Here is a 15731-nt window from a genome sequence, read left to right on the forward strand (position 1 = left end):
CACCACCAGGAGGCCATGCAGAGTCATATCCAAGGAGCACTGAGGAGACTAGGTGCCACAAGAGGTACTACTCAAAGGGACCATAGCGACAGCATCCTGTGGCCTTCTGATTGGCTCATGCTCACTATTTAACTCTGGAGGGTGCCCCATGAAGTTGTCTGAGCAACATGCAGACTTCTGTCTTGTTGCAACTCCAGACTTCATCTTGCTCTCTGCACCTCCAGTCTCTGTCCTGAGCCTGACTCTGACCCTGATTCTTGCCTCCTGATTCCAGCCTGGTAACTAACTCTGATCTCCAGCTCCGACACCAGCCTTTCTCTAGCCCCGATTCTTGCCTATCGAGCCTGGCTCCAGTGACTTACACTGATTCCTGGTCACTGACTACTGCCTTGTGGCTGTCCTTGACTTTTGGACACCAGCCCAGCAGTGACCGCTAGGCCAGGCTGCCTATGCCCCAGCCCCTTACAAATTGTGTGGGTGACAGTTGGGCCGCATAATCCACTGTTTGTGCACTCTCTTTTACAACCAATGAAATTGGTGCATACAAATTAACTGTAGAGTTAGAGTGGTGTTTGAGTTATCTCTGATATCACAATTGTCTAGAACTCTTGGCATGGCATCAATACATGTCTTGCTATTGCTATATATTGCATGGGTGTAAATTCAAAATAGTTGAGAACTTAAAAATTGGATGGTAACAAACCATGAAACCGAGTGATGATTCATTCTTGTGATATTCTGAACAAAAAGAGCTCTCAGTCATGCTTGTAGTTGCTTTCATTGCTACACACTGATTCAACAGACATTTTAGGCTTCAGAGTGATACAAAGAGGAATCTTATTATATAGATATGACTTGTCCCAGAAAACTAATCTTGAAATATCACTGTGATGAATTGTCCGCCATGACTGTGGATGCATACTGAAGGAGAGCTGATGTTAGGTGATTCTGTTCCTTATGATTGGACTTTTATAGTTAGTACATGGGGGAGGGAGAGGGAACTTTCATTTATGTCTCAACACAATTCTGTCTCTTCACTTTGCATGTTTTACAAACATGTTCTGCCCCTATTTGTTAATTATCAAAGCTATTTGTGAAAAAAGCATAGTGTATCATTCAATTTTGATCCAGTATGAAATCCTCTTTTTAAAGGTTTTATTGAGAAGCCTTTTACCTGCCAATAGCTGAGATTGGGTTTTGTTTTTCTTCTGTAACTGCTGATAGCTAGCAATGAATCATTACAACACACTGCAACAGTTGATCACTGACCTCTAAGGAGCTCTTATTCCTCATGCTGATTCAGGCATTATTTACTATTATTTGTTATACATTGTAAAAGTATCCTAGATTCTTTACAGAATATATAAAAAACAGTCTTTTTCCTGAAGAATTTACAGTCTAAGAACAGATAAAACATAATAAGCAAATAGACAATAGGAGGGTAGGGGAACGGGAGGATGAGATTTACATCAGTAAGACTAAGTGGTTATGTCAGTGATGTCATTAACTGTATCAGTGGAAATCCAGAATCTTGAACTCTGGTCTCTGTAGGTAAGAAAAAAGTGGAAATGATTTTACAATATCTTAGTGGTTTTTTTAATGTGTATGTACTTGTAAACTTTGTCTAAATACACCATGAATCTTAAAACGGTGTGTATATAGATATGTATAATATAGCACTGAAGTTTACTTCTAAGTAAATCTACTGACTTATGCTTTCTGAGTTGCAGAGAGAGAGAGAGAGAGATTTTGTGTATATGAGAGGACAAGGTGGCTGCACACCTGGGAAAGGAAGTGCAAAACAAAAAAAGTATGGCTCTGTACCAAGAAAGAACAATATGGCATGCTTAGTGAAGAGAAAGCGGGAGGAGGGGAAAAATACTGTTGGTCATTCTGGATCTTCTTAGACCTTTAATTCTGAAATCCCCAAAACACTGTTTTGAAAGGTCATACCCTTGTTCTTCAACAAAGAAAATAGAAGAATATACTGTATTTTGATCTAGCATAATCATTCCATTTGGAGGAGTTCAGTGAAATTAATTTAAAAGTGACTTTTTTTTCTAGTCATTGGCTGTATTTTCTTTATCATCTGTCCAGCTCTGGATATTACTGGGTTAGGGAACTTTGCTACTGACTATATTATAGGTAATTCTGACAGCCCTGAATTTGAAGAAGACCGTGTAGAAGCATTGCAGGAGCAAAATCAGCAATGGTAAATACACTAATCTAGCATTACCCTGCCAGACACTTGCAGCAATGAGAGGCTATGGATGGTAGAACCAAATGTTAATATGGCAGTGACCCACAGTATGTGATACTGAGAGGAACCATATTACTATCAGTTGCTTTTTCAAAGGACTTTCTGGCATTGAGAGACAATGGTTAGGAGGGTTAATGTTATCTTTTAAAAGCAGTGCTTAAAGTGAGGGGTGGAGTATAGGTGGTTATGCCTTCTTCCCACTTTTAACTGTTGCCAGTTGAAAGAATATATCAATATATATATATTTAGTGAAAGTTGGAATGTAGCAACTTCACCTCTCCCCCAAATTCAAGCCTTGTTTAGAAGTAAATTGGTTGAAAAGGAATTAAAGTTGCAAACCAGCAAGGGTATCGATATAGACTGCAAATATAAATACATTTAGCTTCAAAGGGTTTTTAAGCAAAAGTTTTGATATTTTTTTACTGGATACAGTATATAAAATATTTTCTCTCTTAAAAAAACAAAATATTTGAAAATCAATTCTTCTTATTTATTCAGTAAATCTTGAGTTCAGGGTTCTACTTTTCCTGAAAAGATGATCTCTCTAACTGGTAGCTTTGCTGTGCTGCAGGTGCTTGCAATGTTACCAGTTCCTGCAGAGAAACACTTCTGTCAAAATTGTACAGTGAGACTCCTAACATTCATATTTAGGCAGCTGCATACAAATGGCTTGGTTTTCAAAAGTGCAGTTTGAACAGTCCCAAGAAAATTAATGGGAGCTGTGGGGTTTTTAGAACTTTTGAGAATCAAGCAATTTTTATATAGGTTAGGATAAAGTTAGGATCTAACTTTAGGCACCAAAGTTTTAAAATGTTGTCTTTATGCTTTTAGGGCTCCTATCCTGCAATCAAATCCCTGCAAGTTGACCCCTATGCTGAGTCTCAAAAACTTCAGTGGGACTCCACACAGGTGTAAAGGTCCTGTAAAGGATCAGGGTATAGGTAGTCTATCCTAGCAGTCACAGCTGGATTGGTGTCCACAACAGTCAGCAAGCTGGGATCAGAGTAATCACTAGAGCCAGGATCGATAGGCAAGAGTCTGGGTTAGGCCAGAGTCAAAGACCAGAAATCAGAGGTAGTTACCTGGCTGGAACCAGGAGGCAAGATTCAGGGTTAAAGTCAGGCTTGGGTCAGAATCTGGAGAGCAGGAGGGAAGGCGAGGCATTGCAGTAAGCCAGAAGTCTGTGTGGTTGCCCAGACAACATCCTGGGACACCCTCCAGGGTTAAATAGTGAGCATGGGGCAATCAGAAGGCCACAGAGTGCTGTCATTTCCCACCATTTGGGCAGTACTTCCTGTGGTGCTTAAGCTCCACAGTGCTCCTTCAAGATAGTTTTGGATGACCTCCTGGTGGCAATGTGGGAACATCAGCGGTCCCAAGCTCTGCATAGCTGGGTTTTATTCCCATGGTTCCTTATGGGGCCACCCACATGCATTAGATTATAGGATCAAGGCTTTAAAATGCTTCTTTTAAAAAATATTTTGTGTAGGTGAGTTAAGCATCATATATATATATATATAATTATAATTTCATTGCAATCATCATTATATTAAAAGGTGAGAAAGTAAATTTTTGTACCTGAACGGATTCTTTTTTACTGAGGGTTTTCCAAGGCTGGTCTACACACCTGTTCTTTTACTGTTTGAAATATTTAATATCTCAATTTTATATTAATAAACCATGCAATAATCACTTTTACCTTCCTTTTACTCTTTGAAACTCAGAAACATTATTTACAATAGCACAGCTCTTGAGTTTTCTGGCAGTGGAATAGATATTCAACAATTTTAGTTGTGTTCTTCCTATGTTTTAGGAAGTACATCTGGATTATTATCTTAACAATTTTTTTTTAAATCAACCTTTTTATAAAAGTATTTCATAGTACAAAGACCATGATAAAGTTGGTGTAACAGTATATTCTACTCTCAATGACCATGGGTATAGTAGAATCCTATATACAATATGAGCGTAAAAGTTCCTAATTATTTGTTGCAATGTACAGATTGTACCTGAGGATACAGTTATCCACCATGTAGAGTGACTTTACTGTAAAATGGTCCCACTTTACCCATATATGTGAACTGGATGTCTGTTAAAGATAAGACTTTTCAAAAATCTTCTGTCTCCATCCCCACAGAAGTTATTTGATTCTAATTTCTCTCTGTGTGTTTGTGGATGCACAGATTTTTATTCTCTTCCAGGCTGAGAACTTATATACTTTTGCTATGGACTTGATCTTGGAAAGTGCTGAGCAAGCTGGACTCAGTCCAACAAAGTGCATACTTAATATTAAGTATGAGTCTTTTAACAGCAATGGGACTTTCTTGCATAAAATTAAATATGTACTTATGTGCGATACTGAATTGGGCCAGTGTGTTCTGTGCCTTGCAGAATTGAGACCTTGTGAATCCAGAGTGAATTTTTACAGCTGAATTTTATCCCTTTGGAAAAACAGGGTTTAAAACAGAAACTCTGACAGATGTTTAATTAAAATAATTATAATAATTAAAATTTAGAGAATTGTATATGTAAAGTTGATGTGACTGATTTCTTTCTGTCTCTCTTTGAATACAAGCACTCTCCCCTAGAGGGTTAATGCAGGGTGTGCAGTTCTCAATCATACTCTATTCCTCTGAGTTCCTTCTCCATATTTTCTGTCTGCTTCATTCTGATTGAAAAATGGCAGTGTACAATGTTTGGTGTAACCTTAATCCTGACCAGCATCTGGGCCCCTTTAAAAAAAAAAAAAAAAAAAAAAAAAAAAAAGCCTCTACCGCAAGTCAGGGCTTCTGTATATACTTTCATAGAACTGGAAGGGACCTCAAGAGGTCATCTAGTCCAGTCCCCTGCACTCAAGGCAGGATTAAGTATTAATACTTTCAAGTAAAAAGATATTTTTAATTCAACAACATTAAATAAAATAAGGATTATATTTACTGATGTGTTAATGAACATGTCTAGTTTCTAAGAATATTTTTCTCCTGTTCATGTAAACCAGTCATAAATCTTGTCTTTTGACATCACATTTATACACATACTAACGCACATGATCATAGAATCATAGAACTGGAAGGGACCTTGGGAGGTCATCTAGTCCAGACCCCTGCGCTCAAGGCAGGACTAAGTATTATCTAGACCATCCCTGACAGGTGTTTGTCCAACCTGCTCTTAAAATCCCCAATGATGGAGATTCCACAACCTCCCTAGGCAATTTATTCCAGTGCTTAACCATTCTGACAGTTAGGAAGTTTTTCCTAATGTCCAACCTAAACCACCCTTCCTGCAATTTAAGCCCATTGCTTCTTGTCCTATCCTCAGAGGTTAATAAGAACAATTTTTCTTCCTCCTCCTTGTAACAACCTTTTATTTACTTGAAAACTGTTATGATGTCAGAGATGAACAGTGTTTTATAATAGAGAAACTGAATATGAAGAAGAGATTTTATTTTTAATCTTCATTTAGCACCCCCTTAAGCTATTAATTACTCACAAGCATGTAAGAAGTAATACTAATATAAAACTGACAGAGAATAAAAATTTCTATTTGATGCCTCATGCCATTTTCCTATCAAATGTAACAGGCATTTTCAGAGGCCCCCAATGGCAACACAGTTGTATTAAATATCCCAGAAGACAAAGCAGTGAAGATGAAATGGTGGGAACCTAAATATTGATTGTTGAATGTTCCCTCAACACAAGTAATTTTATTATTTAATTATGTATTAAGTATTAAGACAAATCTAAATAGCTGATAAAGATTATAAACTTGTTAGCAGAAGCACCATACATGCCTCAGGTGAGAAGTATGAGGTTGAAAACTAGGGGACAGATGTTCTAAAGAACTCAGCTCCCACTTAGACACCAGAATAGACAGATTTTCAGAAAAATTCAATATGTTGTGTGCCGAGGTCTTTTGAAAATCCAGACGTAGATGTCTCCAGCACCTGAAAATTGTGCGGATGATACTATAATTGCACATCCTACAGAGTATTATGTCTATCCAAACCGTAAAATAGCCATTTTATAATAGGATCCAAACACTGTGGGTATGACTCCTAACTACACAGTTCAGAATAATTCTCACCAGCCACTCTCATTTCCCTGATGATTTTTCTTCTTCGATTTTGCTTTGTATTTCCCAATCCACAAGCCATTGTAGGGCAGCAACTGACTTGTCCCTTCAGCTGAGGACCATTGGACTTCACTACTGAAACAGCCATAGAGGTTGTTTCGGAAGTCCGAGCAGTATGAAGCATTCTCTCCCAACTAGGGCTTTTAGTTTCTGATGGCCTGAGTGGAAGAGCAAGTTTAAATACTTAACTTGGCTCCCCAACATTGTATCTTGTTGACCTGTCAGTGTGGCAATCCAGTCCATAGTATAAATATGTATGTAGTATGTTCATTTCCCCCCTCCCCCACAAACAGTTTTTGTTGAGAGACAGTAAAGGATGGATGTCTTCTATCCTTTTAGTTTTATTCACGTAGCACAGGAGTGATATTTTTAGGGCATATTATATACTTTGAAACCTGTGCAAGAGGCCACATATGTCAGACAAGCTTCTGTCTTAAGAATCTGCTCCAAAGTATCCCATAATAAGCTGAGTACAGTTCTGCTCTAACTTTATTAGACCACCTCCCTTAAATGATCAATTTTTGTCAGTCTTTTGAGGGTTAATTAAGGCAAGTTTCACTATAGTGGTGTTTGGCATTCTGAGTGAGTATACATGCAAACAGCATGTGTGTTGTGTGAGTGAAGAATGTATATTGGAATGCAAAGGATTTGCTTATGTTAGTACCGTATGTGTTGTGGGAGTCTAAGCAGTGTGTGTGTGTGTGTGTGTGTGTGTTGTTTATACTCTCATTGTCTCCTAATCTCCTCATTCAACCTGGGGTCATAGCTATTTAATACAGGATGCTTCAACAGTTGTTTGGGGGATGGGAACCAGAGGAGCCCAACTCCATACATTTTAATCTGGTCTTCAGTTCATATTAAACTTCAGGAGAGAAAGTGATAATCTGGGGACCTGCCATAACTCTTCATAGAAGATTTTCTATCTTGTCATTAGTTTGCTTAGTGGAGTGTGACAGATCTTCTGTAGCAGCTATTCTTACTTTACTTTTTAGGCCACTTTTCCTGGTGACTGTAGGAGGCACTCTTTTCTGAGCAAGTGACTACAATCTTGATAATCAGAACACTAAAGGGCATGAACCCCTTGAAAAATTCCACTACCTGTGTACTAATACTTTTCCTTGGGTCTCTCACTTATTCCCATTGGTGGGTTTTGTGCCTGAGGATAGGGACTTTTAACTTTTTCTATAAATGCTATGCTGTGGAGTACAGGGAAGTTATCAAACTTACTGGGTATTTTTTAGTAACCCCATTTCTACATGATCTGTGTCCCCTATCTGCTTGCTTCCCTCCATTTTATTTCTCATCTCTCTCTCTCTTTCCCTCTCTCTCTGTTTTTCATCTCACTCCAACTCTCTCATAGTGAACTTGTGTTTGAACAAAAGACTCCATTCCAGATCCATTCCAGAATTGCTGTGAGAAACTTCATAGCAAGCGCTGTCTGTCCTCTCTCCCTCCCTATCTCAGTAAAATGGCAGTGCAAGAGCTTCATGAAAGGGTGTAAAACCCTCTTTCTGAGTGTCTTTCTTTCTTTCTGCAAAATCCTTTACTGCAGTCGTGACTCCACCACTCAAACTTCCCCAAAAATACACTTTGCTGGTCAAAAGTGTAAACATATTTTTTACACTCCACTGAAAAAGGAGAACATCAGTAAAAGAAACACAGATGAACAGACTTGTCCACAGCCAGTAGCTTTTCTTATGAAGGCTAACTAATTTGTGATCTCATTTGTGTTTGTCTGTAATATTGCAGTTCCAAGTGCTTGAAATCCAATAATAGTTTTGCTTAAATAGGAGAATACAGGCCCAAAGTTCTTCTCTCTGTTGGAGTTTTAGAAGGATTTCTAAACTATTTGTAAGTGGGTTTCTATTGTAATATGTTTTTTGCTTCTGTCAACTTGAGTTGGTTACAAATTTCTAGTGGGCTCAGCAGAAATGATACAGTTATGTTCCTGATCCAGTGCAGTGGTTTTATGAAACTCCAGTCCATGTTTTTTTATTAAAAGCTTTACACTTCCTTCTCTAAAAGAATATTCAGCACCAGAAACTGGTAATTGAAGAGGCTGTAGTCTCTCTGTGTTTGTATATACATAAGTGTATATAAAATAGATGCATTTGTTCTTTTATTGCACTTAACTGTTAGATGCTGATCAGAATTCTGTCCAGCATCTGATCATCTACCAATTCTGGTCTGGAGTTACGTATTCATAGTTCCAATCCCCTAGTCTTTTTAATGTTCCTCATATGTTGAATAAGAAGACAGAGGTGCTTTTCCCACTTTGTCCTAATTTTAGGCCTAAATATCTGTGTCACATGCGCACACACAAACTTGGTATTAGCTTACTACTCTAAAATCACAAATGTGTGAAATAGAGAGCAAAGACGATGTTGTTTATTTAGCTTAAACAAATTCTACATTGTTTAAAGCTCTTATTTTTCTACTCCACTTCATATTTTCCTCCCGTTTTGAGCCCCAGCAGGTTGAGAGGTTTGCCAGGGAAATGATCTCTTGATTATAATGCAGGCTCCATTCCACCTTCCTGTATGAAACTCCAGTTCATATTTTACACCTCCTGGCTAGGGCTGGTAAAATAATGGATTTCCTTGACTCAGACTTGAGTCTACTTTCCTCTCTTAAAGGGCATCCCAGAGTTTTTTCAGCTCTGTCAAATGTAATCAAACGTTAATGCCAGACTTCAGCAGTGTGTCTGAAACCTTAACTCACTACCTTTCCTCTTTCTTTCTTCTTGCTAACTTTTTAAGAAATAGCAAATCCAATTTAAAAATCCACTCCAGCCTTTGAACTTTGCTGGTGTGCTCAGTAAATTGACAGAGTTACCTTATGCTCAAACTCCACTTCAGTTTTTTCTGTAGTGATCTCTCACTGTGTGCCTCTTTGCCATTGTGGCAATGTTTGAGTGGGAATAATACAATATCTTGATATTACATTTAAAGAACCTAAACAAGGATTGCAAAAGTCTTTGTCTTGTACAATGCCCAGTAGATTGTTCACACACATCAAATAAATAATAATCCATAAATAATATTAATACTTAGCTGCTATGAAGCTGCAGTAAGTATGCTGAAGCTAGATATAATAGTATCTATAGTGGAGGGAGACTATACAACATTGTAGTGGAGCTAATAAATGTAAACATGTTTCCAGAAAACTTAACATTTCTTAAGAAAAATTGATCAGCAACCACATAGGCATTCTAATGTATGGTAGATAACTTTTTCTATTTCCATTCCATATTTTGCAATGTACTGTATGAATTAGAATAGATTGGTTTCTTATTTTTGGTCCAATCCAGGTATCTCAGTATACTGTGCATCCCAGTAAAATGGAAGAGCATCTTCATTCTCTAATCTGTATGTTTCTGCTCAGCTCTTTCATTCCAGCTTGGATGCAGTAGTTAACACTTTATTGCAGAAACTCTATCCAGTTCCTGAAGTAATAATCCAGTCCATGTTTATAGCTTGTTTAAGGGGCCAGGGATAATAATAAGAGAGAGAGAGAGAGAGAGAGAGTGTGTGTGTGTGAGTGAGAGAGAGAGAGAGTGTGTGTGTGTGTGTGTGAGAGAGAGAGAGAGAGAGAGAGAGAGAGAGAGACGCTTTAGTTCGGTTTCCATGTCAACAATTCAGTCCATATTTGCCATCACACAGTTGGCAGAGCCTCTTTTATTAGGGAGACTACTCCTGTTTCTAGCACTCTAATCTATACCAGGTTTCCTAAACTGCCTTGGTACTAGGTTAAATGGCAAGGCCACCTTCATGAAGGAGACTTTACTTAATAAGAGCCAGCCTAGTGGTGGTGGCCTGCACTACCATGTGGGAGACCTGAGTTGGATTCCCATCCTGTGGTATCTCACTATCTGAGCTGCTAGGAGCTGGTATGGCAGTGGAGGAAATATGCTCAGCACGGACGGTAGGGGGGCAGGGAAGAAAGTGCCTCACATAACATAGCAATGATCCCTCAGGTCAATAAAGGAGGAGAGTTGACATGTTTCAAAGAAAGTCTTGTCCAGTTCTTTGGCTGTTAGGAAGGCTGTTGAGAGGATTCTTAGGTCTTGGGTAGAAATGTTGGAAGAATGCTGCTCTCTATTTTCCAAATCTAATATTTTGGGTTTCATAGAGTGCTTCAGTATTTAATAAAACCACAGGGCCTCTTTTCTGTGAGACAGATTCTGGAATTGCTTCAGGTTTCACAAACTTCTTGGTAAAATTAGTATCTCCCTATTGTAAAGGGAATCCATTCTAGTTTCCACATTCCAATCAGATCCAGGTTTCAGTGTCCCACAGTCTTCTTTGAAGAAGATTGCAACAGGGTGAGAAATTGTAGGATAACAGCACATACAAATTCATAATTTAGATGGGAGAAGACTGAAATTTAGGCCCCTGGACTGAATTTGATAGCCTCTAAAGGGGTCCAATGAGAGGGCAAGGTTTAATTTCAGGAGGCAGACTCTAAGCTGGTTTCTGGGAGATTATAACACTCAGAATTTTGTAGCCTAAGAGGGTTTTGGATAAAATGGTAGTGCCTGTTCCATTCTATTTTTTCTAGGTGCCCAAACAATTCAGAATTTGTTAGATTCTCATTAAAGTGGGGGAAGCATCCTTGAAAGGGATATCCTGTCTGCTTTGCTGCTCTTTTATCTTTTTTGGATTTTACAGCCCACCATAGAACTTGGTAAAACCACAGGGTCACCTTTGTGTGAGAATCTAGCTTGGTTTGCTGAAGGAGAAACTTCTCCAAAACCAAATCTCTCTCTGGACAACAGTGCTTGATCAAACAACAGGTTTTTTGTGTGTGTGTGTGAAGAGCACTCAGATCAATTTTCTAATCTAGAATTTTCCACAATTTTTAAAGCCCACTGCATTTTGTTGAGCACTACAAAGGTCTCTTGTGTTGAGTACACTACAATGGTAGTATACTCAACAACCCAGGAGTTTCTGTTGGTTTCCTTTACTCTTTTTGTACACTTTAAAAGTGATGTTCATAGGGCAAGCATATAAAGACATGCCCAACCCCTCTCTGCTGGAGGAAACATTTTGTGATAGGCCTATGAGTGGGCAGGGGGAAAATACTGGGGATTTTTGGAATCCAGCCCAAATTAAGGCCTCAGAAATTGCTTCAGAATTGTGTGGCAGTTGGTAAAGTGCATCTTGTGAAGGAGACTCCAATCCAGTTTTTGGCTCTAGAATAGGATGATTTTTGTTTCAGGCTGGATTATAAGCTTTTAGCAAGGGTTGTGTCTTCCTATATGTTTGTGTAGCACCTAGCATGTTGGGGCCACAATCCTGAGAGGGGCTTTTGGGTGGCTACTACAAAACAAATACTAAATGTAGCTATCATTATGTATTATCCCATTGCAACTCTCAGTAAAATACTAGAGAGAGAGAGAAAAACCCTCTCTTTTTCTGTGCCAATGCTGAGGTAGAATCTACTCTGTGTTATACATTCTACTGTAAAATGGCAACGCTGCCTTGGTTAGGGAGCCTGTAATGCCGTTTGTTGCTCTGGAATGCATTTTGAATTTAGCTACACATTGACTTGTGCTAACTTCTACCCCAGCTTATTACTTTGGAGTCCCTTCTGTTTTTTAGCACCTGCTGTACCATGTATATTTATATTATGTTAACTTAAAAATCTTAAAGCCAAGAAGAAACGTGCATAATTGTATATGTATTACACACACACACACAAAACCTATATTAAAATAAAGTTATTTAGGTTGCAAAGTCAAGTACTTGAAAGATAGGAAGTGTCAGATTTACAGTAATCCATGCAATCTTAATTCAACTCCTTGTCCATTCAGCCTGTTGTCTGAATGAGGTAGGGGTCCTGTGGAAAAAATATTGTGATCATATAATTGGAGTGTATCAATGCATACATACCAGGGGGCAGAACAGCAACTCCATAAATGAGCAATTCCAAATCTGACATTTCCTAACTTCCAACTGCTTGACTTTGCAATGTAAATAACTTCTTGTAATATATTTTTGCATGACTCCTAAGGGTTTCTTAAGGGGGGAGGAGAGAACTTTTGCATCATAGTACAGATTTATATCACTTGAGTTATAGGACTAACTATGCTGATGGCCTGCTAGCACAATATGCTGCATCTACAGGGAGCCTGGCCTGACTCAGCTCTCTCTCTTCCCCCCTCATCACCAGGAGAAGGACCCTTGCCCCCTGTGGTCCTCTGGAGCAGGGGACATATGCTGCTCAGCCCCGTACTGGGTCTAGTGTAGTTATGAGGGGAGCCTGACTAGGTTTTCAACCCATCTCTTGGGAGTTGGGGGAGTCCTGCTCTGGGTGATGCCCCCAGAGAAGGTGATAGGAAGGAGGTAGGACACTAGAACCATGTGCTTGGACTGAAGGGTATGTAGTCAGGTGGGGAGCTTGGCTTGGCTCTCTCTCTCCCCACCCCATCCCCTAGCAGCTCCCAGTGCACTGCCTGCTGCTTTGGCAATAGTGTAAGCCCCTGACTTTAGCATGTTTATGTTCAGTTATTATTTTGGCATACAGCCAACATTTTCCAGAGGAACACAAGCAACAGACAGAAAATGGCAATTTTTAAGAGTTTACAACAGGTAAATCTGAATGGAAAATCCTGGGACAAAGAAAAGGCACTTATATAGCCCAAGGGACTTTCGCCTAGCTGAATTTTGCAGGCCTGCTGCAAACAATGCAGTGTAAAAATTTCCCCCAAAAGTTGAAAGACACTTAAAATGGATAATATTAGGGATCCTAAATAATAAGGGTCTCTTCCATATCCCCTTATAAAAATTGCAGTGCATTATACTGTTTGGTAGCTAGAGTTATTTTCCAAACCTTTCTTTAGTCCGCACTCCCAGAGGGTAAGGAAGACACTTCCCTCAGAGCAACTTATTCCATAATTATCCAATTTAGAGTTCTTGTACCTTCCACTAAAGCATCTGGAACTAGCCAGTATTGCAGACAGGATGCTGGATGGAATGGGCCACTGGATGGAACCAGCCTGCATGTTCCTGTACTCCAGGCTCTTAGATCCATGTCTGGTCCTGTGGCCAGTTCTGGGAGCAAACCCAGCACTCCTGTCTTCCACAGTTAGAATAGACCCCAGGAGTCCTGGCTCCCAGACCTGTGCTTAGTAAACTTCTACTTGTTCTCCTTTAGCAGGGAGGGATACCAGCTTCTAGTGGTTGCAGGTATCTTTTTATGCACCGGGCAGTAGTGCAGAGGGGGAGAGGAACACTCTGGTGCGGGTCTTCTGAAGAGCGAGCCTGTAGCAGTCCGCTTCGCCCAGGCTGAAATCCGCTCCGTGTTTCGCAGCAGGGGAGCTTCCTTTTGTGGCGGAAGGTTCGGCTCGGCTCCGCGAGATCCGCTGCGGGTTTTGCGTGCGGCAGCGGCCTCAGCCTTGCTGAGTTGCAAGCGTCCGGGGCCTGCCTGCTCCTCCTTTGTGAAGGGGGGAGGCTCCAGTCCGGGCCGGGCTCCGCTCCGGGTTTGGCAGGCCGCCGCGGCGCTGGGTAAAATGGCAGTGCTGAGCCTCGTGTCGGAGTGAGCAGGACTCGGCGGACGAGAGTCGGGAGCTGCTGCTCGGCTCGCCTAGTCCGGCCCCGCCGCCGCACCGCCCGGCTCCAGGGACGGGGTCCGCTCGCCCGCCGTATCCCCCTCCCTCCTGCCTCTCCCACGCCGGGAGCCCCGTCCCGGGTCCCCCCCTCCTCCTCCCCCCCGATCCCTCCTCCCCTTTCTCCGCCGGCTGCAACCGAGGAGGCACAGCGGGGCCAGGCCCCGGGGAGCCCAGCCCAGCGGAGCCCTCCCCGCCTCGCCAGCCAGGCCGGGGGGGAATGAGCCCCCGCTGCCCTGAAGAGCCCGCCGCCGCCTGAGCGGGGAGCAGCAGAGCAGCGAGGCCTCCCGCCGGCCGGCCAGGCAGGGGAGCAGCTCGGGGGCAGGGGTCCGGGGGGGTGGCTAGGTGGGGAGGGGGGATCATGGCTGCTCAGGTCGCCCCCGCCGCCGCCAGCAGCCTGGGCGCCCCGGCTCCAGCCGAGCTGAAGAAAGCGGAGGCGCAGCAGCGGGATTGTCCCCCGGAGGAGGCGGGGGGCGAGGCGGTGGCGGAGCGCGGCGGCGAGAAGCAGGCGGAGAGCGAGGGCCCCCCGGGGAAGGAGCTGCAGGACGGGGCCGAGAGCAACGGAGGGGACGCCGGGGCCGAGCCCGACCTGAAGAGCTCGAACGGGAACGCGGGCCCCAGGCCCGCCGCTGCCGCCGCCACCCTGAACAATAACCTCCCGGAGCCGCCCGGTGGCGGCGGCGGCGGCAGCAGCGACGGGGTGGGGGCGCCGCAGCAGCAGCAGCCTCCGCCGCCGCAGCAGCCTCCCCCTTCCCACCCGGCCGCCTTGCCCCCGCCAGCCTACGGCTTCGGGCAGCCCTACGGCCGGGGAGCCCAGGCTGCTGCCGTCGCTGCCGCCGCCGCGGCTGCCTTCCACCAACATGGCGGACAACAAAGCACTGGCATGGCAGCGCTGCAGAGCGGGGGCCTGGAGCAGCCCTACCCGGGACCGGCGGGGGCCCCCCCGGGGCCGCCCCCTCCCCAGAACTCGCATGGCGGCGCCGAGCACGGCTTCCCCAACCACCAGTACAACTCTTACTACCCGGCGGCAGCCGGGCGCAGCGCCGGCGCCTACCCGCCTCCCCCCCAGGCCTACGCCCTGAGCTCCCCCCGGGGCAGCACGCAGAGCCCCGCGCAAGCGGCCGCCGGGGCCAAATCCCCCGCCGCCGCCGCCGCCTTCCAGCAGCAGCGCTTCGGGGCCATGGGGCCCTCGGCCGCCGGCGGGGCAGCAGGAGGAGGGGGCGCCACCCCGCAGCCCACAGCTACCCCCACCCTCAACCAGCTGCTTACCTCCCCCAGCTCAGCCCGTGGCTACCAGGGCTACCCCGGGGGCGACTACAGCAGCGGGCCCCAGGACGGGGGAGCCGCCGCCAAGGGCCCGGCCGCGGACATGGCCTCCCAGTATGGTGGGGGCAATAGCCAGGCCTGGGCCACGGCCACAGGAGGGGGCCAACAAAGGAGCCACCATGCGCCCATGAGCCCCGGGAGCAGCAGCGCTGGAGGGGGACAGCCGCTCGCTAGGACCCAGCAGGTGAGAGCTTGGCATGGGGGGATGCGTGTGGGGGCAGGGGCGGGCCCATATGGGGGGCTGGGGTTAGGGGGCAGGGGCTGGGCGCACGTGGGGTGGCTGAGGGGGCCGGGGACAATGGGGGCAAGGGCAGAAGAGGGGCACCCATAAGGGGCAGGGATGAGGGCACGTGGGGCGATGGAGGCGGGTGATGAGGTGGGCGAATTTGCTACGGGTTCCCTCCC

General features: G+C 44.0%; 1 protein-coding gene across 2 annotated transcripts in view; it reads left to right on the plus strand.

Moving 5' to 3' along the window:
- Window positions 1–14361: 14361 nt before the first annotated feature.
- ARID1A (AT-rich interaction domain 1A) overlaps window positions 14362–15731 on the plus strand; it is a 78332-nt gene continuing 76962 nt past the window's right edge. For both annotated transcript variants that reach the window (XM_065421869.1, XM_065421870.1), the window contains exon 1: window positions 14362–15510. In XM_065421869.1, coding sequence (XP_065277941.1) covers window positions 14362–15510 — 1149 coding nt within the window. The remainder of the gene's footprint in view (window positions 15511–15731) is intronic.

Source organism: Emys orbicularis, chromosome 23 (genome assembly GCF_028017835.1).
Source record: "Emys orbicularis isolate rEmyOrb1 chromosome 23, rEmyOrb1.hap1, whole genome shotgun sequence".
Lineage (NCBI taxonomy): Eukaryota > Metazoa > Chordata > Testudines > Emydidae > Emys > Emys orbicularis.